The sequence below is a fragment of the Enhydra lutris genome, unplaced genomic scaffold (genome assembly GCF_002288905.1).
Source record: "Enhydra lutris kenyoni isolate GAN:26980312 unplaced genomic scaffold, ASM228890v2 scaffoldscaffold38, whole genome shotgun sequence".
Classification (NCBI taxonomy): domain Eukaryota; kingdom Metazoa; phylum Chordata; class Mammalia; order Carnivora; family Mustelidae; genus Enhydra; species Enhydra lutris.
In genome coordinates, this window is record NW_019154122.1 from 18,020,909 (window position 1) to 18,044,677 (window position 23,769).

General features: G+C 68.0%; 1 protein-coding gene across 3 annotated transcripts in view; it reads left to right on the forward strand.

Moving 5' to 3' along the window:
- Positions 1–20,252, forward strand: part of LOC111154767 (multiple EGF like domains 6) — an 83,113-nt gene extending 62,861 nt beyond the window's left edge. Inside the window, exons 6-36 of one of the 3 annotated variants that reach the window (XM_022514664.1) lie at positions 850–975; positions 1,836–1,958; positions 2,907–3,029; positions 3,395–3,532; positions 3,900–4,019; positions 4,330–4,452; positions 4,863–5,048; positions 5,274–5,405; positions 5,945–6,073; positions 7,396–7,524; positions 8,271–8,405; positions 8,481–8,615; positions 9,820–9,945; positions 10,357–10,488; positions 10,585–10,713; positions 10,825–10,938; positions 11,413–11,541; positions 11,633–11,761; positions 11,954–12,082; positions 12,474–12,602; positions 12,856–12,984; positions 13,218–13,346; positions 13,460–13,588; positions 13,826–13,954; positions 14,445–14,573; positions 15,495–15,623; positions 15,811–15,939; positions 16,261–16,389; positions 16,480–16,608; positions 17,117–17,245; positions 18,550–18,673. In XM_022514664.1, the coding sequence (XP_022370372.1) occupies positions 850–975; positions 1,836–1,958; positions 2,907–3,029; positions 3,395–3,532; positions 3,900–4,019; positions 4,330–4,452; positions 4,863–5,048; positions 5,274–5,405; positions 5,945–6,073; positions 7,396–7,524; positions 8,271–8,405; positions 8,481–8,615; positions 9,820–9,945; positions 10,357–10,488; positions 10,585–10,713; positions 10,825–10,938; positions 11,413–11,541; positions 11,633–11,761; positions 11,954–12,082; positions 12,474–12,602; positions 12,856–12,984; positions 13,218–13,346; positions 13,460–13,588; positions 13,826–13,954; positions 14,445–14,573; positions 15,495–15,623; positions 15,811–15,939; positions 16,261–16,389; positions 16,480–16,608; positions 17,117–17,245; positions 18,550–18,614 (3,971 nt within the window). In that variant the 3' untranslated portion in view covers positions 18,615–18,673. Of the gene's footprint in view, positions 1–849; positions 976–1,835; positions 1,959–2,906; positions 3,030–3,394; positions 3,533–3,899; positions 4,020–4,329; positions 4,453–4,862; positions 5,049–5,273; positions 5,406–5,944; positions 6,074–7,395; positions 7,525–8,270; positions 8,406–8,480; positions 8,616–9,819; positions 9,946–10,356; positions 10,489–10,584; positions 10,714–10,824; positions 11,542–11,632; positions 11,762–11,953; positions 12,083–12,473; positions 12,603–12,855; positions 12,985–13,217; positions 13,347–13,459; positions 13,589–13,825; positions 13,955–14,441; positions 14,574–15,494; positions 15,624–15,810; positions 15,940–16,260; positions 16,390–16,479; positions 16,609–17,116; positions 17,246–18,549 lie in introns of those variants that run through there. The other 2 variants (XM_022514663.1, XM_022514665.1) reach the window with 2 other exon arrangements.
- The last annotated feature ends 3,517 nt before the right edge of the window (positions 20,253–23,769 follow it).

Here is a 23,769-nt window from a genome sequence, read left to right on the forward strand (position 1 = left end):
GCACAGGCCTCACGTCTCTGCCGCTCTGCTGTGCACAGGCCTGCTGCAGCAGGACACACAGCCGATGCGGCCACCCTCGTGTCCTCCCTGGGCGCGGCCCCGTAGGGCTGGGACTCTCGGCAGGGGCTCCCTGACCCCGCGTCTCCTCACGTAAAGAAAGTGGGGCTCTCCCGAGTGCTGTGTTCCGGATTGCCCAAGCCCGCTTGCCCTGTCTTGAAGGGAGTTCCTTCTGCCTTCTGCGTGGTCTCGGTGTCCTCAGAGACCTGGGGCCACACGCCTAGTGGCCGCCCCTTGGCACTGCCAGTACTGCCGCTCCTGCTCCCCACAGAAACTGCTCCCTCGGAGCTGGAGGCCAGGCTTCTGGGCCGCAGTGGCCCTCCGTGGCAGCCCCACACATGCCTGCCCTGACCTGATAGGTGACCGATAGGAGAGGGAAGCATCTGAGCCCCACTGCCCACAGCCGGCCTGCTGCCTCCTCCGGGAGCCTCCCAGGCTGCTTGGCCTCTGGCCTTGGAAGCGCCGGTTCTCAGTGGGACCCCGTGTGGTGCTCTCCATGCTGGGTGATGCCGGCTGGCCCTGGAGGGCCCATCTACACCCAGTCTTCGGGCAGGCGGGGCACACGGGTCTGGAAGCTGATCACGGTTCGGGTACCCCGCATGCGGGCTGAGCCTGTGAACCCTATAGGAACGGCGTGCCTCTCAAAGTCCTGCTTCTGGGACAGAGACAGAAAGGAAAGGGGCGTGGGGGGTCCTGAAGGGTTCTGCAGGAGGTGGTCGGAGCCCGATGAGGGTGGTCCCCCGGCTGGTCATCCCCCTGGGCTGTATCCACCACTCCTGTCTGTGTCCCCAGCCATAAACTCCTGTGCCGTGGGGAACGGGGGCTGCCAGCACGAGTGTGTCCAGCTCACGGTGACCCGGCACCGCTGCCAGTGCCGCCCCGAGTTCCAGCTCCAGGAGGATGGAAAGCGCTGTGTCCGTGAGTGTGCTGCCCTGGAGATGGGCGCTGGGGCTGGGACTCCCACCGGGACTCCCCTGCTCCCCATGCCACACACCCACCTGGGAACCCTGAAGCCCGAGCCCCAGGCACAGATCCTGGGCTGGCCTCCCTGTGTGGCCTCTGGGGCTGGAAGCAGGACTTGGGGGAGGCAGGGCCCCTTGGGTGGTAGGGCACCGTCTGGCCCCTAGTGGGTGTGGTGGGGAAGCCCCTTAGGCTGTGCTCTGCGATCGTGCATCTGCTGGGGGCAGGAAGCCCAGGATGGGGCGCGTGGGGGATGGGGCAAGGAAGGGCATCCTGAGTGTTTCTCAGTTCTCACACCGTCCTAGGCTCCGTGTGGGCATGTGGGACCCAGGTCCTGGCCCTCCCGGACAGGAGACGCAGGCAGGGCCCCACTTGGCCTCTTGCTCTGGGGTCTCGGGCCTGTCATGGGAGGAGGAGCTTTGCTGATGGAGATGGTAGGGCAGGCTGGGGGTCTGCGAGATGTGGAAGTGGGGGGCCGTGCTGGAATGAGGCAAGTACTGAGAGTACCCCCCAGCATACACACACCTGGCCTCAGGGTCCCAGGCCAGAGTAAGGGTGGCCCTGAGGGCTGAGCAGTGGGGGACAGTGGCATGGGGCTGCAGGGCTGGGGGCCTCAGGACTCCTTAGGTCTGAGTAGGAGGAGGCTCCGGAGGACTTGGGATGTCTTGGAGGTTCCCACACTGGGGAGAGGGGGACCCCTGCTGAGCCCATTAGACTGGAGCCCCCAGGGACAAGAGCCCTGGTGGGGGATTCAGGAGATGCCTGGGCACCCCAGATCTGCTGCAGCCCCCGTCTTCCCTCTGGGCCTGTGACCGCAGGGAGGAACCCGTGCGCGGAGCGGAACGGCGGCTGCTCGCACACGTGCCAGGCGCGCCGCGGCCTCGCCCACTGTGAGTGCCACGCGGGCTTCCTGCTGGCAGCCGACCGCAGGTCCTGTGAAGGTGAGACGCCCCCCCTCAGGCCCCAGCCGGGCTCTGCACCCCTCCTTGGGCGGGGGACGGGGAGGGGACAGGGACACACTCAAGGAGCCCAAGTCTCACTCCGGCAGAAACAAGCGGACGGTCTTGGGCGGTTTCTCAGTGGTTATGGTATCAGCTTCGTGGTACGTGGTCATCAGGGAATTGGGGGGAGGCCGCAGAGAGAAGGCAGGGAGCATCACTGAGCCCCAGGAGCTCCCTGAGCGGCCGGCTTCTAGATGTTTCTATGGCTGTCGTTAGCACGCGCACAGAGAATCGTCCAGGTCCCAGCCGGGTGCTGCTCTCTGGAAGGTGCTCCTTCATGCCTCGCTTCGGGGGCGCGGGCTGCGCGGGCTGCCACGTGTCTTACCCCGTCATAGCAGTTTGGGGGGTCTTGCACGTCCCCCATCACTGTCGGGGTGCGTCCAGGCCAGACGGTGGCCGTTTCCCCAGGCGTCCAGGTGGGGGTCTGAGCGCAACCCCCACGGCTCCAACCCGGGGAAGGATCGTTTCAGGCGTCCTGCATGCGGGGGGCTGCGGCGGGCTCAGCAGGAGACCGGGCCGAGGGTCAGCTTCACCCCGAGGACCTCAGGGGGTGACCAAAAGCGGTGTTGGGGATCAGGCACTCCCAGCCAGTGCTGTGGGCGGGAGGCTGATGATGGCCCCTGGTGGGCTCAGACGGACCCCCTTGCCCGCTGCTGCTGGTCCAGACCTGTGCTCTCCTTGCTCTGAGAAGGAGCGAGGTTCTGACCCCGAGGGCTGTTGATGAGAGCGCCAAGCTCGGAGGGCATCTTGGGGCGGGAAGTGGGGAGAGAGCCCTGGGTCTGAGCCCTGAGCCCCACTGGGACTCCTCCGCCCTGAGGCCTCCACTGGGGGCCGCACCTCCCAGAGGCCTCCGTCTCGAGAGCCCTCCACTCGATCTCTCCCGTGCAGATGTGGACGAGTGCGCTACGGGGCAGGCCCAGTGTGCCCACGGCTGCCTCAACACCCAGGGCTCCTTCACGTGTGTCTGCCACGCGGGCTACGAGCTGGGCGCTGACGGCCGCCAGTGCTACCGTGAGTGGACAACGGGCAGGCGCGGGCACCCCAGGCTGTGGAGGGACCTGGAAGCAGTGACACAGGCCCCCCCGACCCCACGGGCACTGGTGTGCTGGGGCCGGGCCAAGGGGATGAATTCTCCGGTCATCTAGGGGCAGGGCTGGGTGTGGGGGCTGAGGTGGGCCCAGGGCCGCAGTGGGTATGTGTAGGGGGGTGGGGCTTGGGGCGGAACATTCCAGAACCCGCCCAGCCCAGGAGCTGGGGGCCACCCATTTCCTGATAGGATGGGCCTGGGGGCTGCAGGCTGGCTGCTGGGTTTGGGGGTACTGTGGGGGGCTCACCAGGACCCCTTCCCACGTCCCTGCTGGGGTGTCTCCCGGCAGGTATCGAGATGGAAATTGTGAACAGCTGTGAGGCAGACAACGGGGGCTGCTCACACGGCTGTAGCCACAGCAGTGCGGGGCCGCTGTGCACCTGCCCCCGCGGTTATGAGCTGGACGAGGACCAGAAGACGTGCATCGGTGCGCGGTGGTGACCTGCCCACAGCCCCCCGCCCCCAGGCTGTGCCTTGGCGTGATGCTGTTCCTCCACAGCTCCCACTGGGTCCCCTCCCTGGGCTACTCGCTCTGCCGGGGGCTGGGCGGAGGGTGGGCCCTGCTGAGCCCCTGGCCCGCGCCCTGTCGGCCCGTGTCACTGAACGCTCCGGTTGCCGGCAGTGGTGCCTGGAGCCCTGCAGGGGTGCGGGTCCTTTCTTCGGGGGGTGCCGCGGCGTGTGTCCCGTGTGCCCCTGGGGCCAGATGCGTGGCAGTGTGTGCGGGGCCCGTGTGCTGTGGGCGCGGGAGGGCATGCACGCGGGCAGGTGCCACGGCCCTGGTGTGTGTCCTGCAGACGTGGACGACTGTGCGGCCTCCCCGTGCTGCCAGCAGGCCTGTACCAACAGTCCCGGTGGGTACGAGTGTGGCTGTTATGCCGGCTACCGGCTCAGCACTGACGGCTGCAGCTGTGAGGGTGAGCGGGTGCAGGGGGGCTGAGCGTGGGGGTGAGAGGGGCCCTACCCGTGCCCCGCCCCAGGGCCCTGCTTGGACACCTGCTTCTGCAGGGCCCTGCCACCTGCCTGTGCCCATCCCCCCACACTGGTCCATTGGGCGCAGGCTGGCTGGCGTCTGCCGTCATCCTGACGCTGGGCATCGGAGGACTGCCGTGGAGGTGGCCTCCAGGAGTGGCTGTGGCCTCAGTCCAGTGGGTGGGGGCGGGGTAGGAGGGCACTGCTTCCCCGACCCCAGAGGATAGGCCCCCGCAGCCCTGGGTCTGTCCGCAGATGTGGACGAGTGTGCGTCCGGCCGTGGCGGCTGTGAGCACCACTGCACCAACCTGGTGGGCTCCTTCCAGTGCTCATGTGCAGCCGGCTTCCGGCTGGACGAGGACCGCAGGGGCTGTGCCCGTGAGTCTGCGCCCCTCCCCACAGGGACCCGGCCCTCTAGCTCCTGCTCCGGGTGCCCCTCCTCTTCCCTCCCGCTGCGGCCGGCCTGGGGCAGCAGGTGGGGGAGGGCTGCCCGGGGGGTCTTGGGTGGTCCAGCTCCTGCCCTGTGCAGGTGACACGAGGGACAGAGGAGTGTCCAAGGGGAAGAGAGCTGCCGCGCCCCCCCCCCCGCCCCGTCCCTCAGGAGGGCAGCTGGGATGCTCCCTTGCCACCGTGCTGAGGAGGGGTGGGGCAGGGGCTGCAGGGCGAGACCAAGGGGTGGGACTCGGGCTTGAGCCGCCTCTGGGCACCGGCCCTGAGGGCAGGAGGGTCTGGTACCAAGGAGGACAGGGGGGTGGCAGGCGCTAAGAGTCCTTTGTGCCCCCTCCCAGCCCTGGAGATCCCCGAGGTGGACCTGGACGGCCAGCTGCCCTTCGTGCGGCCCCTCCCACACGTCGCGGTGCTCCAGGACGAACGGCCTCCCCTCTTCCAAGACGACTATGTCGGGGTCCAGGAGGAGGAGGAGGAGGCGGTGGCGGCGGAGGTCCGGGGCGAGCACACACTGATGGAGAAGTTTGGTGAGAAGCGGGCCCAGCCGTGAGGCTTCTGCTCACAGGGACCGTGGCCCGTGCTCCCTCGCCTGGCCGCTGCCTGCCCTATGGTCTTGGGCTTGGGGAAGAGCCCGGTCGTGGTCTCATTTGACCAAGGCTCAGAGAAGGCGCTGGGTTTGCCCAGCACACGTGCAGCTGAGTCCGGCTGGACTTGGGCCCTGACGTGCCCCCTCCTCCCTGGTCTGTCCCCAGTCTGCCTGGACGCCTCCTTTGGCCAGGACTGCAGCCTCACGTGTGACGACTGTCAGAATGGGGGGGCCTGCCTCCCGGGCCTGGATGGCTGTGACTGCCCCGAGGGCTGGACCGGCCTCATCTGCAATGAGAGTGAGGCCACGGGGCTGGGGGGTGGGCGTGATTTCTGGGACCTGCGGCAGCCACCCTGGGCAGGGTCCCGGGGACAGGCAGGGCCTGGCGGCTGTCCCTCGTGGATGGTCCAGGGCAAGCAGACCAGCAGCTGAGGCAGGGGAGAGTAGCTGGTGGGCGGGCCGGTCTCGTCCCGTCCGGCGTACGGCGGCCACCACCCAGGCCACTCGGAGGAGGGTAGCTGGCGTGCCTTTGAGACCCGCTCTCGCAGCCCCGGCGGGTGACACTGGGCCAGGCATACGGTGCTGGTCGGTCTCCGGGGCTCTGGCTGCTGAGAGCCCCGCTGAGAAGGTGGACGTGCCGGAGGTCGGGGGAGGGGATGTCTGCCTGGGGTGGGGCTGGGCCGGGGGCTCCAGTGCTGCAGCTGGGGGCTCTGGGCGGGGGCTTCTGAGCTGGGCGGCTTGCGCCCGGGGAGCGTGTCTCAGTGTCCCCGAGGGGCTGCCGGGACCACCGTCGTCTTGCAGGCTGGCGACCCTCACGCTTCACCGTGCCCCCTGCAGCTTGCCCTCCGGATACCTTCGGGAAGAACTGTAGCCTCTCCTGCGGCTGCCGGAATGGCGGGACCTGCGACCCCGCGACGGGCGCCTGCCGCTGCCCTCCCGGGGTTGGTGGAGCCCGCTGTGAGGACGGTGGGTGCAGCCCCGTCCGGGACCCTGGAATGTCCCTGGGGTGGAGGGGATGGGACACGACCTCTCAGCGGGCGCTTTCTCCTGGCCGCCGGCCTTCGGGGAGCGGGAGGGGACGCAGCAGCGCAGTGAGGGCGGTGTGGCCTTCCCTCTGTTGGCTTTTCCTGGGGCCCAGCCGCAGCACATGGGAAGATTTGGCCGACTAGCACGTCTGCCCTGGGGTCCCCTGCCAGGTAGTGAGCTCCCCGTTCCTGGAAGCATTCGAGTAGAGCTGTTTGGCGGCTGGGTGGGATTTGCCTGGGCCCATGGCTGCATGGGACAACCGTGCTGTCCTCTTGAACTGTGAAGTGTCTGCATGTTTGGAGGAATTTGTGGGTCCCCACAAGGGTCCCAGGTGACTGATGCTTTACCTTTAAGACCCTTAGACTTCCGCCTCTTTGGTGGAGACTGTAGCCAATGAGCTGAGAACTTCCCGCTCAGCACGGGGGTAGTTTCAGTTCCTGGAACCCATCCCTGGGGCTTCGGGATGGCAGCCTTGCGGGGCCGTCCTCCTCCCCCTCTGGTCAGACCTCGCGGCTCCTCCGCGTCCCTGCCCTTCCCTTGGAAGCCCGCCGTGTGCGGGCAGCTGCACGGTGGGGCCATGTCCTTCCAGCCCCTGCCTCTGCCTTCCCCTGTCCGGTTTCCTCTCCTTCCTCTTTTAAGGACACTCATGGGTTAGGATAACCCGGGGAAGTCTCACCAGCAGATCCTGGGGACTTAGGCATGGATGTATTTCGGGGTGACTGTCTAACTCCCTGTGGCCCTTCAGGAGGCAGGCCTGGGGCAGGACTGGGCCCGAGGGAGGCGCTTCGGGAAGGAAATCCAGATGCTCTCTCCTAGCCTGGGGCCCCCTGGGCTTGGTCCCGGGATGCTGGCCAGTTGAGGCTTCTCTGGGGGCCGGGGGGTGCTGGGTGACCACCGAGAAGTGGATGTCAGGATGCAGTAGGTGGGGTGGGACACAGGGTTTCAGGGTGAGGTCTCTGTGCGTCTCCCACGCGTATGCTCAAGAACGTCCTTGGCTTCGCGCCGTGGGCCATCCTCCAGACCACAGACGCTGGGGAGACAGGCCAGCCGGGGCCGGTGGCCATATGCATGGCTCATCTTGGGTCTGCCCTGTCCTCGTGGTGCCCTTGTCTGCCCTCTGGGCCCGTCCTCAGGCGCTGGTGACCCTGCCCAGGGGGCCTGGGCCCCTCCTAGCTCCTGTGCTGGGCACGGGGCCCCTCGGAGTATCCCCACGGGCGTGGGACGCGTCCAGGTGGGCACTCAAGAGGCCCGGCCTCCCGCAGGCTGCCCCAAGGGCTTCTATGGCCAGCAGTGCCACAAGAAGTGCCACTGTGCCAACCGTGGCCACTGCCACCGCCTCTACGGGGCCTGCCTCTGTGACCCGGGGCTCTACGGCCGCTTCTGCCACCTGGGTGAGTCCCCTGCCCTGGCTGCCGGCGTCTGGGGGGCAGGGCGGTGCTGCCACAGCAGGCCCGCACACTCCCGTGCCTTGCTGCCTGCACCCTGGCTCGGGAGGGACCCTTCCTCTGCAGAGGGCAATGCAGGGCTCAGCGGGGTCCCCCGGCTGGGACATGGGCCCCAGGGACCCAGAGCCATGTCCTCTGGGCTGTGCTGGCCTTCAGGGTGCCTGGGGGGGGGCATGGTCCCCGCCTTCTGTCGCCCCTGGTCCCACAACCGGGCTAAGGGGTCGGCGACAGCTTGGGCAGGGGCAGACCTCCCTCGGAAGCTTCTGGGGACGGGGCTCACCTTGGCTGTTGGAGTTTGCCGGCAGCAAGGGTGAGTCCTAAATCCCCAGTGGGGCTCCCTGAATCTCCAGGGGTTACCCAGGAGGAGTCACCACTCCCTGGTGGGCTGTGGGGGAGATGTGGGTGATGAGCCAACTTCATCTGGGAGCTCCGTATGGTGCTTTGTAGAAGGATCATTTAAAACGGGGAGATGGGGATTCCGAGTCTCCTGGCTGGGAAGTGGTAGGACCCAGGGCAAGGACCTGGACTCCGTGGAGACCCGGTTTCTCATCTATGAAACCAGCACGGTGGTCCCAGTGGCTGGGGCGGGTGGTGCCTCTCTGCATGGCTTTCGGGGGCTGGAGACCCAGGGACCCGGGAGGGGCTCACGCACACGGGTAGGCAGCCCCCCTGTCTTGGTTCTGTGGGTGCAGCCTGTCCACCATGGGCCTTCGGGCCTGGCTGCTCCGAGGAGTGCCGATGTGAGCAGCAGAACACGCTGGTCTGTGACAGGAGGGACGGCAGCTGCTCCTGCAAGGCCGGCTTCCAGGGCAAGCGATGTCAGGATGGTGAGTGCAGGGGTGCGGGGTGGGGGGCCCCGGGCTGGCTGACCTTGCAGGTCCCTCTCTCCTCGCCCCCTGCAGAGTGTATGCCAGGCTTCTTTGGGCCTGGGTGCCTACAGGCGTGCACCTGTCCTCAGGGTGTGGCCTGCGACCCCGTCAGCGGCCAGTGCGGGAGGCCGTGTCCAGCCGGCTACCAGGGGAAGGACTGTGGTCAAGGTCAGTGGCTGGCCCCAGCCCCCCGGAGTGCTGTGACCAGGACGGGGAGCCGCCAAGCCACCTGGCTCCACCCTTGTCACACAGTGGTGACTGCACTGGTTGGCCTGTCCCTGTGACCGTGGTCTGGGCTGCTGGGGCAGGAATAGTCTGTGCGCCCAGGGAAGGGGTCGCCTCCTCCAACGTTGTGTCCTTCCTACCCCCCCCCCAACTTGTTAGCTACAGTGTCCTCAGTGTGCTGTGACCCAGGGGCTGGCTCCCTGTCCTGGTGGGCCGGAGTCTGTGGGGCCCGGGCAGCTGCTAGAGCACAGGCTCGGGCTGGAGGTACAGCGCGGCGTGTGGCCTGTGATGAGGGCCGTCCACATGGCTGCGCTGGCCTGGGCTGCAGGGTGTGCGTGCAGAGCGGTGGGCCCGGCTGGGGCTGGCTGGACTGCGGCCATCCTCTCCCCCAGGGCTATTTTGATCCTGGGGGCTCTGATCACAGCAGCTCCTTCCAGGGGCCGCGCCCGCCTTCCTGGGCAGGGCTGCCCAGGTTTCCCCGTGGGGCAGGCTGTGTGCAGGGTGGTCGGGCTTCCAGCGAGGTGGGCGGGCAGGGCTCTGCCTGTCCCCGCAGGGAGGTGAGAGGCTCCGGGCCCCCATGTGCTTCGAGGCAGCCCTACTGTGGGCACAGAGCCCCTAGGCTGGTCCTTCTCAGAGGCCCTCTTTCCTTGGTCTCCACTCTTCCCCAGGGTCTCACTGCCCCTCTGTTGGGCAGAAGAGGAGGGGGGCCCAGGCCTCCAGGTCCTCCACACCCTCTGAACGTGCCTGGCTCCCATGGCAGCCGCCGTCCTGCTAGGACAGGGCCACAGCCGGGGGTAGAGTGGTGTCTGCAGACCCCCACCTCACCCCACCCCACACTCTCTGGGGCTCTGAGATGGGGGCAGACTTGTCCTCGGCTGGGTGGGGGAGGAAGGAGGGTGGCGCTGCTCCCAGGTTGGTGCAGGGTGCCCTCCAGGGTGCTGGGTGCCCACAGAGTCCACCCTGCACCCCCCTCTCCATGCACGGTCAGCCCAAGCAGGCCCCTCCCTGCCTGGGTGCCTCATGCTCTGCCTGCTCCTGAGATCCCCATGGTCACCCGGGGGACCCTGGCTGAGCCCATCAGCCCTGCTGGGGCAGGGGTGTGGCTCCACAAAGGGGTGGCTGAGGCCCTTCCTGTCCCTTCCTGCAGAGTGCCCGGAGGGGACATTTGGTGTGAACTGCTCGGGGTCCTGCTCCTGTGGGGGGGCACCCTGTGACCGGGTCACGGGGCAGTGTCTGTGCCCCCCAGGGAAGACGGGGGCCGACTGTGGGGCAGGTGAGTGGCCGTGGTGTCCTGTGATCCCCTCCCCTTCCTGTGCCCGCAAGTCTGGGGGGTCTCAGCCCTGGCTGAGAGACCCCAGGCCTGTCCTTAGCGGCTGAGAGCCCACACCGAACCACCCTTGGGTCTGCGCTGACCTGGGAGCACCGGGAACCTGTCCGCGCGTTGCCAGCCTGTCTCTCTGGGCCTATGGTTTGCCCTCCAGGCTACCTGCCCACCGCCCGTCCTGGGGCAGGGGCTCCTCTTCTGGGGGTGGTGCTGTGCGGCCCGCAGCCCAGGGAGGGGTTGGGGGTTCCCATGACCTGTTGTTCCCCCTCTCCTGGGCCGTGATGCAGGGTCAGCAGCCAAGTCAGATGGGGCCAGCGAGGCCCTAGAGGATACTGACTGGCTTGGGGGGGGGGGGTCTAGACTGTCCGGAGGGGCGCTGGGGGCTCGGCTGCCAGGAGATCTGTCCAGCGTGTGAGCACGGTGCCACGTGTGAGCCTGGGACTGGAGCCTGCCTGTGTCCCCCGGGTTACACAGGCAGTCGCTGCCAGGACCGTGAGTATGGGTCCCCCGACCCGCAGTACGTAGCCCCGATCCTGTGCCCCCGCCGCCCCGGCTGAGCCTGCCCCTCCCCCCGCCCCCGGCCCGCAGCGTGCCCAGCAGGCTGGTTCGGGCCCGGCTGCCAGATGAGATGCTCCTGTGCCAATGATGGGCACTGCCACCCGGCGACGGGACGCTGCAGCTGTGCCCCTGGATGGACCGGCCTCAGCTGCCAGAGAGGTGGGTGGCCCAGGGCTCAGGGTGGGGGGCCAGAGGGGGGCCCGTGGCGGGCCTGGCCGCGGGGCCTGTGCTCGGCCGGGCCTGTGTGGGCTGACCAGCGCTCCATTGCAGCCTGTGACAGCGGGCACTGGGGACCCGACTGCAGCCCAGGCCACGGGAGCTGCGACACGGTCAGTGGCCTGTGTGTGTGTGAGGCCGGCTACACAGGCCCGCGGTGTGAACAGCGTGAGTCCTGGGCCGCCCACAGCCGCACACCCCATGTGCATGCACGCCCATGCACGCACGCACGCACGCATGCACGCAAGTACCAGGGGCTCTGGTCCCGCCCTTCTGTCTGCGGGACAGGCGGAGGGTCTCGCTCCCTGAGCTCCCTCAGCTCCCCGTGTCCCGTTGGGCCCAGGCTCCCCCGCCCCCCGCAGCCGACCCTGGTCTGTAAGGTCACCTGGAGCACCAGGCAGGGAGAGCAGGGACCTGGCACCGGGAGGAGGGGAGGACCGAGGGCCATGAGCTTCTGCGTGTGTCCCCCACCGCCCCCCAGGCTGGGGCAGCTCCAGAGGCCACGCCTGGGGCTCCTACCTCCCCGGGTCAGAGGAGAGTGCCCCACGGTCCCCGCCCCCAGCCGGGATGACAGAGGTGCAGGCGCGTCTCAGTGGGTCTTCCCCACTCTGGCTGACAGTGGGCGGGGGCGGCATGTCTCAGGGTGTCCCCAGGGCCACTTTGGGCCGGGCTGTGGGCGGCAGTGCCAGTGTGAGCACGGGGCAGCCTGCGACCACATCAGCGGGGCGTGCACCTGCCCGGCCGGCTGGAGGGGAACCTTCTGTGAACGCGGTGAGCTGGGACGTGTGCCGGGGTGGAGGGCGGACCCCGCCGCCCTGGACGTGGCCCATCACAGCCGCCCCCGCCCCTCCGCTCTCCACAGCCTGCCCGGCGGGCTTCTTCGGCCTGGATTGCGGCGGCATCTGTGACTGTGCCGCCGGGGCCCCCTGTGACTCTGTGAGCGGCTCCTGCCTCTGCCCTGCCGGCCGCTGGGGCCCCCGCTGTGCGCAGGGTGCGTGAGGCCCGGGCGGCCCTGGGGGCTCTTGGAGACAGGCCGGGGCCTCCTCCTCCAGCTGCCAGGTGGCCACTTAGAGACGCCGTTGGCCATGCTGAGGGGTGCCCAGGCCAGAGGAAGGGAAGCCTGCCCAGCTGCCCCAGGTCTGCGCAACCCCTCCGGCCCCTGACGTTCCCCTCCCTCCTGCAGCCTGCCCTGCCCCCACCTACGGGCACAACTGTAGCCAGACCTGCTCCTGCTTCAACGGGGCGTCCTGTGACCCCGTCCACGGACAGTGCCGCTGCGGCCCTGGCTGGATGGGCCCCACCTGCCTAGAGCGTAAGCCCACCCCCACCCCAGGAACACCACCCACTCCCCGCCGTGGGTCACACAGGGTCACGTGGGCGTGGGATGCCGCAGGACAGGAGACTTGGCAGGAGCGGTGGGCAGGGGGGCCGGGGCCTGTTGCGCCCCACGGGGCACCTGGCACGATGAGGGGGAGGGCAGGGAGATGCCGAGCTCCCCAGGGCGGGGTTGGTGGGCCCAGGGTGGCCTGGGGTGGGTCGTCTTAGCGGCAGCCCTGGGAGAGGTCCTCCCCGTAAAGTCTGGTGCTGGGCTTTGGGGGGACCGGAAGGTGCAGAAGCACCGGGGCTGCCTCTTGATGGGGGCGAGGCGTGGAGCCCGCTGGGCCGGGCCGGGCCGCTTGCTGTGAGCCGCTCCCCTCCCGCAGCATGCCCCACGGGCTTGTACGGCGACGGCTGTCAGCACACCTGCCTCTGCCAGCACGGGGGCACCTGTGACCCCATCTCAGGCCACTGCACATGCCCCGAGGGCTGGGCTGGCCTGGCCTGCGAGCAAGGTGAGCCTGGGTCAGGCAGAGGAGGGGGGTGGGGAGGGCCGGGGTGTCCGTCCTGAAGTACGCTGGCTCACCCTCTACTCTCTGGGGGCATGGGGGGGCTTTCTGCAGGCGGGTCTGCGCTGTGACCCTCCCCCAGGTCCCTCTCCTCCTCAAGGACAGGGGCCCGAGGCTCTGGGTGCGGGAGGCACCGGTGGGGTGGGGGTCTCCTGGGCCCCGGTGGCCTGGGGCACTCCTGGGGTACCGTGCCCTGCAGAGTGCTCCCCGGGGCACTTCGGAGCCGGCTGTGAGCACAGTTGCGGGTGTCTCAACGGCGGTGTCTGTGATGGGCGCTCAGGCCACTGCCTCTGCCCCGCCGGCTGGACCGGGGACAAGTGTCAGAGCCGTGAGTGGGCCGCATTGGGGGCTGGGGTGCAGAGGGGGCCCAGGAGGACCCACTGGTCCCGTCATGGGGTGGCCTCAGCCTCGCTCCAGGGTGGAAGGCCCCATGAGGTGGTCCCTTGGCAAGTGGGGGCAGGGGCTGCCGTCCAAGCTCCCGGGGGTCCCCTGGGGGAGGGGTGGGGGGCGTCTGGCTCTCCTCGTACCCTGGGAGCCTCTGCCTCGTCTCGCCCACCGCAGCCTGTGCTGAGGGCATGTTTGGGGCGCGCTGTGAGGAACACTGTGCCTGCCGGCAGGGGGCCCCCTGCCACCACGTGACGGGGGCCTGCCTCTGCCCCCCGGGATGGAGAGGCTCACGGTGCGAGAATGGTGAGCCCCTGGGCCCTGCCAGCCCCTTGGGTGGGACAGTTCTTGGCACGGGGATGGGGGTCCCTCTGGCTGCCCCAGGGCTCCCCACCACCCCCCACACTGGCTTCCTGCAGCCTGTCCGCGTGGCTGGTTCGGAGAGGCCTGTGCCCAGCTCTGCCGGTGCCCGCCCGACACCGCCTGCCACCACGTCACTGGGGAGTGTCACTGCCCACCAGGCTCCACGGGGCCCGGCTGTGAGCAGGGTAGGTGACCCCACCCAGGGGGGCAGAGCTGCTGGTCACGGAGGCACACGGCCCCCGAGCTGCACCCGACCCCTCCACACGGGGCCAGGACTGACCTCTCCCGCCCGCACCCCAGCCTGCCCACCCAGCCCCTCTGGGTGGAGCTGTGGACGGAAGTGCCCGCTGGGCTGTCCTCGGGAGGGGCTGCTCATCCCAGAGGCTCACCCCAGCCTCTGGCACCTGCCCCTGTCCCTGCAGGGTGCCCCCCGGGGCGGTTTGGGCCTGGCTGTGAGGAGCGCTGTGGTTGTCTCCCCGGGGCCTTCTGTGACGCAGCCACTGGGGCCTGCCTCTGTCCTGCCGGCTTCCTGGGGGCGGACTGCAGCCTGCGTGAGTGGCTGGGGAGGGAGGGTGTGGCTGCTCCCTGGGCCTTGGGGGTGGGGCCCCCTGACCATCTGTCTTCCTGATTGTCCCACCACGTTTGGCCCCAGGCTGGGCTGAGGTGGAGGGTGTCCGTGTGACACCAGTGTCCCTGCCGCCCGGCTCTGTTTCCTCCTCCCCACACCCTGCAGGGGCTTGTGGACCTCTGTGCAGACGGAGGCCAGCTGGGCATCCCGCCGAGGACAGCGCCCTTCTCTGAGTCGTGGGGACTTCCCACGGGTTTGGGAAATTGGCTGGGCTGGTGGGAGTGGGTTGGGGGCAACAGGGACTCACTGTCCCTGCAGAACTGGCCTGGCCTCCAGCCGAGCTGCGGGGGGAGGAGAGATGCCAGGGCGGGCAGGGGCAGGGGACGTCCCTGCAGCCCATCCTGTCTCTGGGTGATGTGGCACAGAGAAGGGGAGCCGGCAGGGCTGGCCACCGTCCTCTTTCCTCCCAGCAGGCTGTCCACAGGGCCGCTTCGGTCCTGGCTGTGCCCACGTATGCCGGTGCGGGCAGGGAGCAGTGTGTGACCCGGTGACTGGCAGCTGCTCCTGTCCCCCCGGGAGGAGTGGCGTCCACTGTGAGCACGGTGAGCGCCCGCTCTGCCTGCCTGTCGTCTCTCATGGATGCCGCGGCGTCAGCCCTCAGTGGAGGCTGACGAGGAGAAGCCATCGGTTCCCAGGGGAGATCCAGGTTCTCGAGCCAGGGGTGCATTTGGCCAGTTGCCTCCGCTGATCCTGTCAAGCCGCTGGCAGGGGCCGGACACTGTCCACCCATAGCCTCTGAGCTGGAGGGTCCAGCGGCTGTTTTGTCTGAGGACGGGGCCAGCTGCCCAGCTCAAGTCCTGTGGCTCTTTCTGCTGGGCCCAGAGGCCAGGGAGCCCAGGAGGAGGGAGGCCTGGAGTACAGGGTGTGGTGGGGGAAAGGAGCAGTCATGGGGCTCCTGCCCGTGATGGCAGTCCTGGGCCCCATGACCCCATGGGCCCTTGGCCTGGCTCCCATCCCCCGGTCCCTGGTAGGTCAGAGCACTCTGCCAGCCTTTGGGCCTCATCAAGGAGTCAGCGACCCTCCCGCTGACCCCCTAGGTATTCGCCCGTGGCAGCAGAGTTCTAACCGCTCGGGCCTGGCACAGCCAGGCTGTGTCCTCACGTCCGGGGACCTACAGCAGCTGTGGGCCAGATTATGACGGGGGCCGTCTGGAGAGCCTAGCAGCCTGGCCTCCTCAGCCTGGAGGATGGGCCTGTGCGGAGGGCCACCACCTCCAGGAAGGCTGCCCTGATCAGCTTCTGCCAGCTGGGCAGGCACTCCCCGCCCCTCCTCGGTGCTCAGCCAGGCCTGGCATTTGCGGAGAAGAGGGATGAGTGGGCAAGACACGGCTGCTATCTGCTCCCTGGCACGTGTGGGGCAGAGACTGGCCCCAGGAAGTGTTTGTTGAGTGAAGGTGGTGGGGACATGTCCCCAGAGCGTGTCCAGTCCCTGAGCTCTGACTGGTGCCTGACTTCTGCCCCCAGGCTGCCCTCAGAACCGGTTCGGCGTGAGCTGTGAGGGCGTGTGCTCCTGCAGGAACGGGGGCCTGTGCCACGCGGCCAACGGCAGCTGCTCCTGCGGCCTGGGTTGGACGGGGCCGCGCTGTGAGCTGGGTGAGCCGGCAGACCGAGCCCTGGTCGGGGAGGGGGGGACTCTGGACCCCCGGGGAGAGCACAGGGCCGCTGTGGGGGCTGGGCGAGACCCCCCCAAGGTCGTGAGAGTCAGGCTAGTGCCCGGGGACCGCCCCCGGGTCCCCTGCTCCTCCGCGGCGGGAGACCGACCTGCGAGCTCTCTCCCCAGCCTGCCCTCCCGGTCGCTATGGGGCCGCCTGCCTCCTGCAGTGCTCTTGCCAGAACAACGGCACGTGCGAACCCACCACCGGCACCTGCCACTGCGGCCCCGGCTTCTACGGCCAGGCCTGCCAGCACTGTGAGTCCTGGGGCGCGACCCCGGCCCCCATGGCTGCTCATCCTGTGTGGGAGATCAGGGCCCATGTGGGCTTTCATAGCGAGGGCCGCTGTCCCTTTCTCTCCCGGTGGCGGCCCATGAGATAAGGCCTGGCTCCATTCCCCGTGGGACTCCTCTGGCTCAGGGTCCCATGAGAGCAGGTGAACCTCCCACTGGAGCCCCAGACTTGATGGGGGGGATCCAGACCCAGGTGGGAGAAAGGGCGAGCACAAGCCCCTGAACCAGGACCTTTGCTCACTGGGGGCGGACTGAGGTAAGGGCTCTAACAGGGTTGTCCTTCAGCCTGTCCCCCTGGCTTCCACGGGGCTGGCTGCCGGGCCGTGTGTGCGTGTCAGCATGAAGCCCCTTGTCACCCCGTCAGCGGTCAGTGTGTCTGCCCTGCCGGCTTCTCTGGCCAGCTCTGCGAGAGGGGTGAGTGCTCTGTGTTCCCATGTGCTCCCCTGGCCTTGCTGTGTTGGGTAGGGGACAGGAAGGGATGCTGAGTCCACTGTCCCCCACCAGGGTGTGAACCAGGCTCTTTTGGAGAGGGCTGCCACCAGCGCTGTGACTGCGAGGCAGGGGCACCCTGTGACCCCGTTACCGGCCAGTGCCTGTGTCCCCCAGGGCGCACAGGGGCCGCCTGTAACCTCGGTGAGTCTGGGGTCCCGCTCAGCAGGGCACGGGTGCGGGTCTCTGCTGGTGGAGAAGATTGTTTGTGCAGGGGGGCCCCTGCCCTCCAGTGCCAGTCCCGCCCTTCTGTACGGGGGTGCCCAGCGTGGGGCTCCTGCTCCGGGATGTCAAGGGCTCACCCTGCTCTATGGCCGGAACGGGAGCCCCGTGAGGTGGGAAGGAGCCTCCTGACCTGCCGGCCTGCTTGGACATAGAAGGGCCTGTCCACGGCAGGCTGCGCACCTGACCTTGCTGTGGTGGCTCGCCCTGACCTGGGGCATCCCGGACGGCCCGGCCCCCTTTGTCAGCCCTGGGCTGGGCAGGCGCCCAGGACCTGGCGCTTTCCTGTGTGGGAGCTCACACAGGGCAGGAAGAGTGAGGCCCGAGAGGCCTCTGCTTCCTCCACCCCTCCACAGAGGGCCTGGGGTGCCCCGGCCAGAGCGGCAGGATGGCCCTCAGGCCCGTCTCTCCCCCTCCCTCCCGCCTGTAGACTGCGCAGCGGGCTTCTTCGGGCCGGGCTGTGTCCTGCGCTGTGGCTGCGGGGCTGGGGCGGCCTGTGACCCCGTCACCGGGTGGTGCCACTGTGCGGACGGCTACCTGGGACCCACCTGCCAGCAAGGTGAGTCAGGCTCCCGAGGGGGAGGCGGGAAGACAACCGGCTCCCCAGTCCCCCCAGTCCCTCCGCCCCACACACCGAGCTGAGCGGCCAGGCCAGCTGGCGAGAACGCGGCTGTCCCCGCGGGTGTGCTCGGCTCCTCAGGGGCGGGGACACCGTGCTGGACCTCAGGGCAGCGTTCTGCTGCCCCCGTGGGCCGGGCCGGACAGTCCAGTGTAGCCGGGCGCCGACCTGGCCCCCCACCCCCTCCCCGCCTTGCCCTGCGTGTGTGTGAGCCCGTGCACGCGTGGGCTCCAGTCTGCGTGCTGAGCCCTGTGTGTGTGCACACCAGTGCCCGCCGGCTCCCGCGCCAGCCCCGGGTGCGGGGGTTGCCGTGACAGCGGCTTGGCCTCTTGGCCCCCACGGCCCCCACAGCCCCTGGGGGAACATACGTCTGCAAGCAGAACTCGGGGTGCCCCTGGAGCCCCCCGGTCAGCTTGCCCAGGCCGCCGAAGGGAGGGGAGATGTGCTGGGAGGGTGGCGTCCGGGCCCGCGGGGACGGGCTGTGTAGTCAGGGGAAGCCAGCAGCCAGGTGGGGAGTGGGGAACCCCACCTGCGGGCTGGATGTTGTATACGCGTGTTTTTGAGCCTGGCAGCCCGGCCTGGCTGTTAGGAGCCCTGGGGCGGGTCTCACGGCGGCCGTGGGCCGGGTGCCGGCTGCGGCCCGAGCGCCCCCATGGCGGCACCTGGTGGTGAGCTGTGGTACTGCATGGCAGGCCCCGGGCCGACCCTGCTACTGGGACGTGTAGCTGGGGTCTGGGCCCTGGTTGTCACCCTTCAGGCCAGTGGGAAGGAGGAGAGGCAGGGCTGCACTGCCTTGCAGTCCTGGGCCCTGCCCCCTGCCCTGGAGTGGACTGGCCGGCTTCTTGTAGAGCCCCCGCCGTGCTGCTGGGCTGGGGGCACTGGGAGCGTTCATCTGGGGAGGGAGGAGCCCCGCTGTTGGCATGGGTGTGAGCAGGGCACAGGCTGCGCTGGGGAGGACGCTGCAGGCCTGGGTGAGAGAATGGCCTTGCATTTGGGGTATCACGGGCCTGTGACCAGCGACGGAGGCCAGAGGACAGATGAGGACTGCACACTAGCACACAGCGTGGGCCCCGCGGGGCAGCGGGCAAGCCACAACCTGGACCTCCCAGATGAGGCAGAGGCTGGGGAGGGAGGAGGGGCCGGGCTGCCAAGGCAGGAGGGGACACGGGAGGTGTGAGCCCAAAACTCCAGCAGCATCAAGAGTTTCCACCTGCCATGGCGCTGACCTTTTCCCGTCTCTACAGCAGCCTCACAGCTGGCGTCTCACCGACCAGCACTGGGGCTCAGCAGCGGGGCCGAGAAGCACTAGCTCAGAGACAGCCCCCAAGCAGGCCCGTCTTCCAGGCGCCTTGGCGACGACTGACGAGGGCGCCCTTGGGCCGGCCAGGACTCTGCCCGGACTGCCTGGCCCTGCAGCCTCTCGCTCGGAAAGGGGAGGGAGGCCCCGCCTGGCCCAGCTCCAGGGAGCCCAGGCGGTGGGCCCGGCCTCCGGCTGCACAGCCACACAGCCACACAGCTGCGGGGCCCGCAGGAGCTGGGGAAGCCCTCCCCCCGCCCCCCTGCCACCCCCTCCGCGACCCTGGGTGGGGACTGAGGGCAGGCGCAGGCGCAGAGAGGGGTCCCTGCGCTCTGGGCAGGTTCTTCTGGTGCTAGGCCCTGGGACTGCAGTGCTCAGCCCGGCCACCTGCCGCCGTAGCCCGCTGTGTTTATGGGCGGCTGACCACGCCCGCTGCACCCCTGGGCCCTGGAGTGCTGCCTGTCCCTGCCTGCCCCAGGAAACCCTGCTGCGGGACTTTGGGGCCCCGTGGGGTCGCTGGGCACGAGCTCCGGTACATGTGCAACCCAGAAACCCAAGAAAGAAGCCGCCGCTTCCTCGTGGCCTGTGCCGTTGTTGCTTTGGGCTCACTGTGCGGCCCTCCCAGTGCGCCCGCAGGAGTGTGTTGGGACAGGAACCTCCTCCAGACCAGGGAGGCACCACAGCCCCCCCCCCGGCCCCATCTGGTCCCTGCCCCTCCCTGGGGGTGGGGTGGACATAAGGAGAGCTGGGGTCTGTCCAGGTTCCTGGTGCTCTTGGGGGGCACATGGGAGCTGGTCTGTGTGTGGGAGCGTGGCCCTGCGGGGAGGAGGCTGGCCCGAGGGCAGGGGTGACGACATGTCTTCAGGGAGTGTACAGCGGAGGGGGTGACGAGCATCCCGGGGGCGGGTGGCCAGTGGACTGGGTTGGACCCAGATGGCCCCACCGGGCACTTAGGGTCTGAGCTGTAGCCCCTGCGTCCCCCCCAGCACCAGCCTAGCTGGCGGTTATCCTCAAGGCAGAGGGTCTGGTGGAGCAAAATGAGGGGGTTCTAGCAGCCGGTCGGTCTCCTTAACCAACTAGGGAACTGCCCGTCCATGAAATGTCAGTGGGCTGTGTCCAGGCTTTCCAGTAAGTGGAATGAATGCTCCCGGAGGGGACAGGGTGCCAGGCTGGTGACCAGGCTGGAGAAGCCGTTCTGGGAGGAGCAGTGGGGAGGGTGGCCCGGGGGCTGGACAGCGGGTTCTGCCATCTGGGTGCTCTGCTGGGAGGCGGCAGGGAGGCTGGGAGGAAGAGGATGCCGGAGAGGAAGGTTAATGGAAGCGGGGGAGGGGAGGTGTTAGCCTCTGGTGAGGCTTTAGGGCAAGAAGAGAAGCAGGTATGGGAAGCAAACACAGGAGCGATCTCAGACAGAAGCACTGGATGTGGCAGAACTGGAGTAAGAAAGCCACAATGTAAGGAACTTTAAGGAAATGACCAGCAAGGAGGGGTCCTAAAAGGCCCAGGAAAGAACGGAAACCTGTGTGTCAGACTTGAAACTCTGGAAACCACGACAGTGACATTCTGTTCTCAAAGCACCAAAGAAAAATTTCTGGAACTCGAAAGTGTGTTCAAGTGTCTGAGAAACAAAGTCAGGGTTACTCCCGGGGGCTGACCTCGGAGCCGGAGCTGAAACCCTGGCCGGGGGACGCTTGCCAGCAGGGACGGCAAGAAACGCGTCCGCTGGTGGCAAAGGAGAATGAAACACTCACCGTGACTGACCACAGAGGCTCGGGAGCAGGGGCGGGAGAGCGTGCTGGGTCCCTACCTGCCGGGGAGGGACGTGACAGACCCCGGGTGCGGGCGTGGGGAGGGCCCCTGAGTGCATTCGCCTCCCGGGCAGGCAGGCCTGCTCCCTGCAGGAACGCTGGCGGGCTGGGCAGCCTTTCAGCCCCTGGAGGGCCTGTCCTCGCCAGGGTGGAAGGTGGGAGGGAGGACCAGTAGGGTGAGAACGTAGATCGCAAAGCCCATGCATGGGGACAAGGGACGGTCAGAACCCAGGTCCCAGGGTGGTCTTAGACCCTGCTCGACGGTATTTTAATGGTGAAAGATGCCCCAGAAGGCTGGACGTAGACGCATGCTAAGTAAATGAGAAGAGAGCTGGGCTACGAGCTCTGGTGTTTCAGGGTGAAACCTGGGAATCCGCGTGCGGCCGTCAGCTCGGGACAGCGGAGGCTCGGAATTCCCAGAACAGAGGCTGGAGCAGCTGGAAAGAAACCGTGCCAGCTGGGGAGGCTGATGTGTTCTTAAAAACCCAATAAATAAGTCAGGCAGACAGGCCACGGGCCACGAGAGAAGTCTAGTAAGCTTTAGCACACGGGGACACAGTCATGCTCACAGCCGTGTGTTCGTGCTGTTCCGCGCACAGAACTCATGTCTGCGTGTGTAGGCGTCGCCGTCACACATGGGGACCCGCTGCGCTGAACGGCTGTCTAGGAGATGGGGCCCCGCTTGCTCTGTGCTGGACCCCCCCCCCCCCCGAATGGATGGGGCCTGGGTAGGGCCCTGTAAACACTGTGGAAAGAGCGAACAGCTTCCCTGGCGGTGGGGGGGGGGGGGGGGGGGTGGGGGCCACCATGGGTCCCGCCCCCCCCCCCCGCCCCCCCCCCCGGTGCTTCCCAAGCCCCACTGGGTGAGAGCTAGAAACTAGGATGGGAGGCTGTGGGGAAGAGAACCCTGCCCGGGGGCCCGGGACGCAGAAGGGCCCGCAGACAAGCGAGCAGGACTAGGCGTGAGCGGGGTGAAAGCGTGGCCGTCCCAGGAAGCGCGTAGAACCCAGGAAGGGTGACAGAGCTTCAGCAGAAGCTGTGACCAACCAGGAAACTGCACAGGTACGACATCATTCAACATGGCAGCAAGACCCATCCGTGCCCACGGTTTATCAGGCAAAAGGACACACAGAGCCCTGAACCCTGCCAGGGGTGGAGGGCCCCCGATCTGGTGTGACCCCAGGCCCGAGCGCGCCCTGCGAGGGGCTGACAGGTGACGGCTGGGGGAACGGGGTAGGGGTGTCTAACGGGCCGGGGCTGACAGGACAGGTGGCAGTAACCAAGGGTGACGATGCAGTGTGTGGAGGTCATGGACACCCAGGGCCCCTGAAGGTCGGGATGGAGACACCGACCTGCACGCCTAAGGGGCAAGGGGCAGTGGGTCTGGGGGCTCTTGTCGTGGCGTGGGCATGGGGAGCCCCAGGCACTGCTGGGGTGCCACTGTGGGCACCGGGAGGCACCAGATGTCTTTAGGCCCTGGGCCCGCCAGCCACCCGGGCCCTCGAGGGAAGTGGGTCCTCCCTGCAGAAAGGCCCCAAAATGTTCTGGAGTGGTCCTAGCAGCAAGTGGGTGGTCTGGGACAGCGTGGTGTCTGTTCCCTCCCGGGTTGGTGGACGCCCTAGGAAGCCCTGATGGCCGCCCACCCCCAGCGGGCAGAGGCTCTTGGGGCCCGTTTCCCCGCCTGTGACAAACAGGGCCGTGCAGCTGGCTGGGGGGAGGGGCTGGGCTAGAGGCCTCTGGAGACCCCTGCCCAGCCCAGCAGGTGTGGGTTCTCCCCAGGACGCCCTGGTGTCTGGGGGTGGTGGGGGGATGAAGGGGGGTGGAGGGATCCTTTAAGGCCTTAAGACCAGCTCTGCTGGAAGATAAATCAGAGCAGGCTCTGCTTGGGAAGGGCCAGGGTCCAGGCTGGCCTGCTCTGCCTCCAGTAAGGGACCCCAGGCTGAGCAGAGGCCCTCAGGGGGTATCGAGTGGGCACTGGTGCTGGGGGAAGCCCTGGCTTTCTTCTCTTCACCGTCCACCTGCCTGGGCTCCTCCAGACGTTAGCAGCCGGGCCCTGTGCTTCCTGATCCCTCTTTGAAGGGTGTCTGTCCCGCGCTGGACGGCTCTGCCCTCCCTGGGGGGACCCAGCACCCCAAGCATCCCGGGTTCTCTCCCCCACTGGCTGAGCATTCTTCCTGCTTGCTGTGGGGGGGTAGAGGAGGCGTCAGCCACTCTGCAGACGGAGGAGGACCCAAGGCTGGGTCCTGGCGTTAGGTCAGGACATTAAGGGCCGTCCAAACCCTCCCTGCTCCATTCGCTGAACACGCCCCAGCCCGAGGACGGCTGTAGGCAGGGGTTCCGCGGTGAGAGCCAGCAGGTGGGTCACCCCGCTCCTGCTGGGCACACACACACCTGCACAAACACGGCTGCGCGCCCGTGCCCTGTCCTGGTGGCCCCCTCACCCCCGCCGGGCTCTGGGAAAGGAGCTGGGAGGTGACCCACCCCTCAGGTGGGGGGTCGCAGTCCCAGCCGGACAGGGAGTGGGAGGAGCTCCTGGGGCCGCTTCCAGAGAAGCCCCGCCCTGTCACCGGCCCTGAAACCTGACCTGTCCCATCCCCCATCACGCAGAGTCCCCGCCCAGGACAGCGGGGATTTGACCTCCGCCGGGCCCTTCCGACTGCCTGAGGCCACGGATGTCCCCCACCCCCACCCCAGGTGCCGAATTCCTTCTCCTCCAAGATTCCTCAGGCAGGGCTCAGGGTAGCACCGCCTCCTCCGCACTTGGGCCTCGCACTAGCTCTGTCTCCAGGAGGCCCGGGTGGGGCAGAGGGCTGGGTCCCATCACCCACTGCCCGCAGGAAATGGGGAGCCACGCTCCTGGCTTCAGACTGGGCAGATCCTCCTAATGCCTGGAGCTGCCACTGCAAAGACATCAGTGCCCCCGCCTAGTGGCCCTGGACCGGGGACAGACCAATGGCGGGACTGGCAGGACATGACCCAGCCTTCCTGCCTTGCCTAGCAGCCCAGAGCCCAGGCTGGCCTGCCCTCCCCACCCTCACGTGCACGGCCGGGGGGAGCAGATGGGCTGAGGGAGGTGGGGACTAGGGGACATAGCAGCAGGGTCCCCAGTCCCACTGGCCAGGTTGAGCCTTGCAAGGGAGAGTGTGGGGATAGGGGTCAGGCCTTGCCCCGCACCCTTCATGTGGATAGTCAGGCCAAGGCCACAGAGGAGCAGGGGGGACCACGAACAAGGGGTTCTCCTGAGGCCCCAGGACCCACCACAGGTGCCACACCTGGGAGCCAGGCCTGGCCCTCGGCACCTTGGGGCTTCCGCAGGTACTCATCTGGCGTCCTCCTGGGCAGGTTGCCAGGGAGATCCAGGT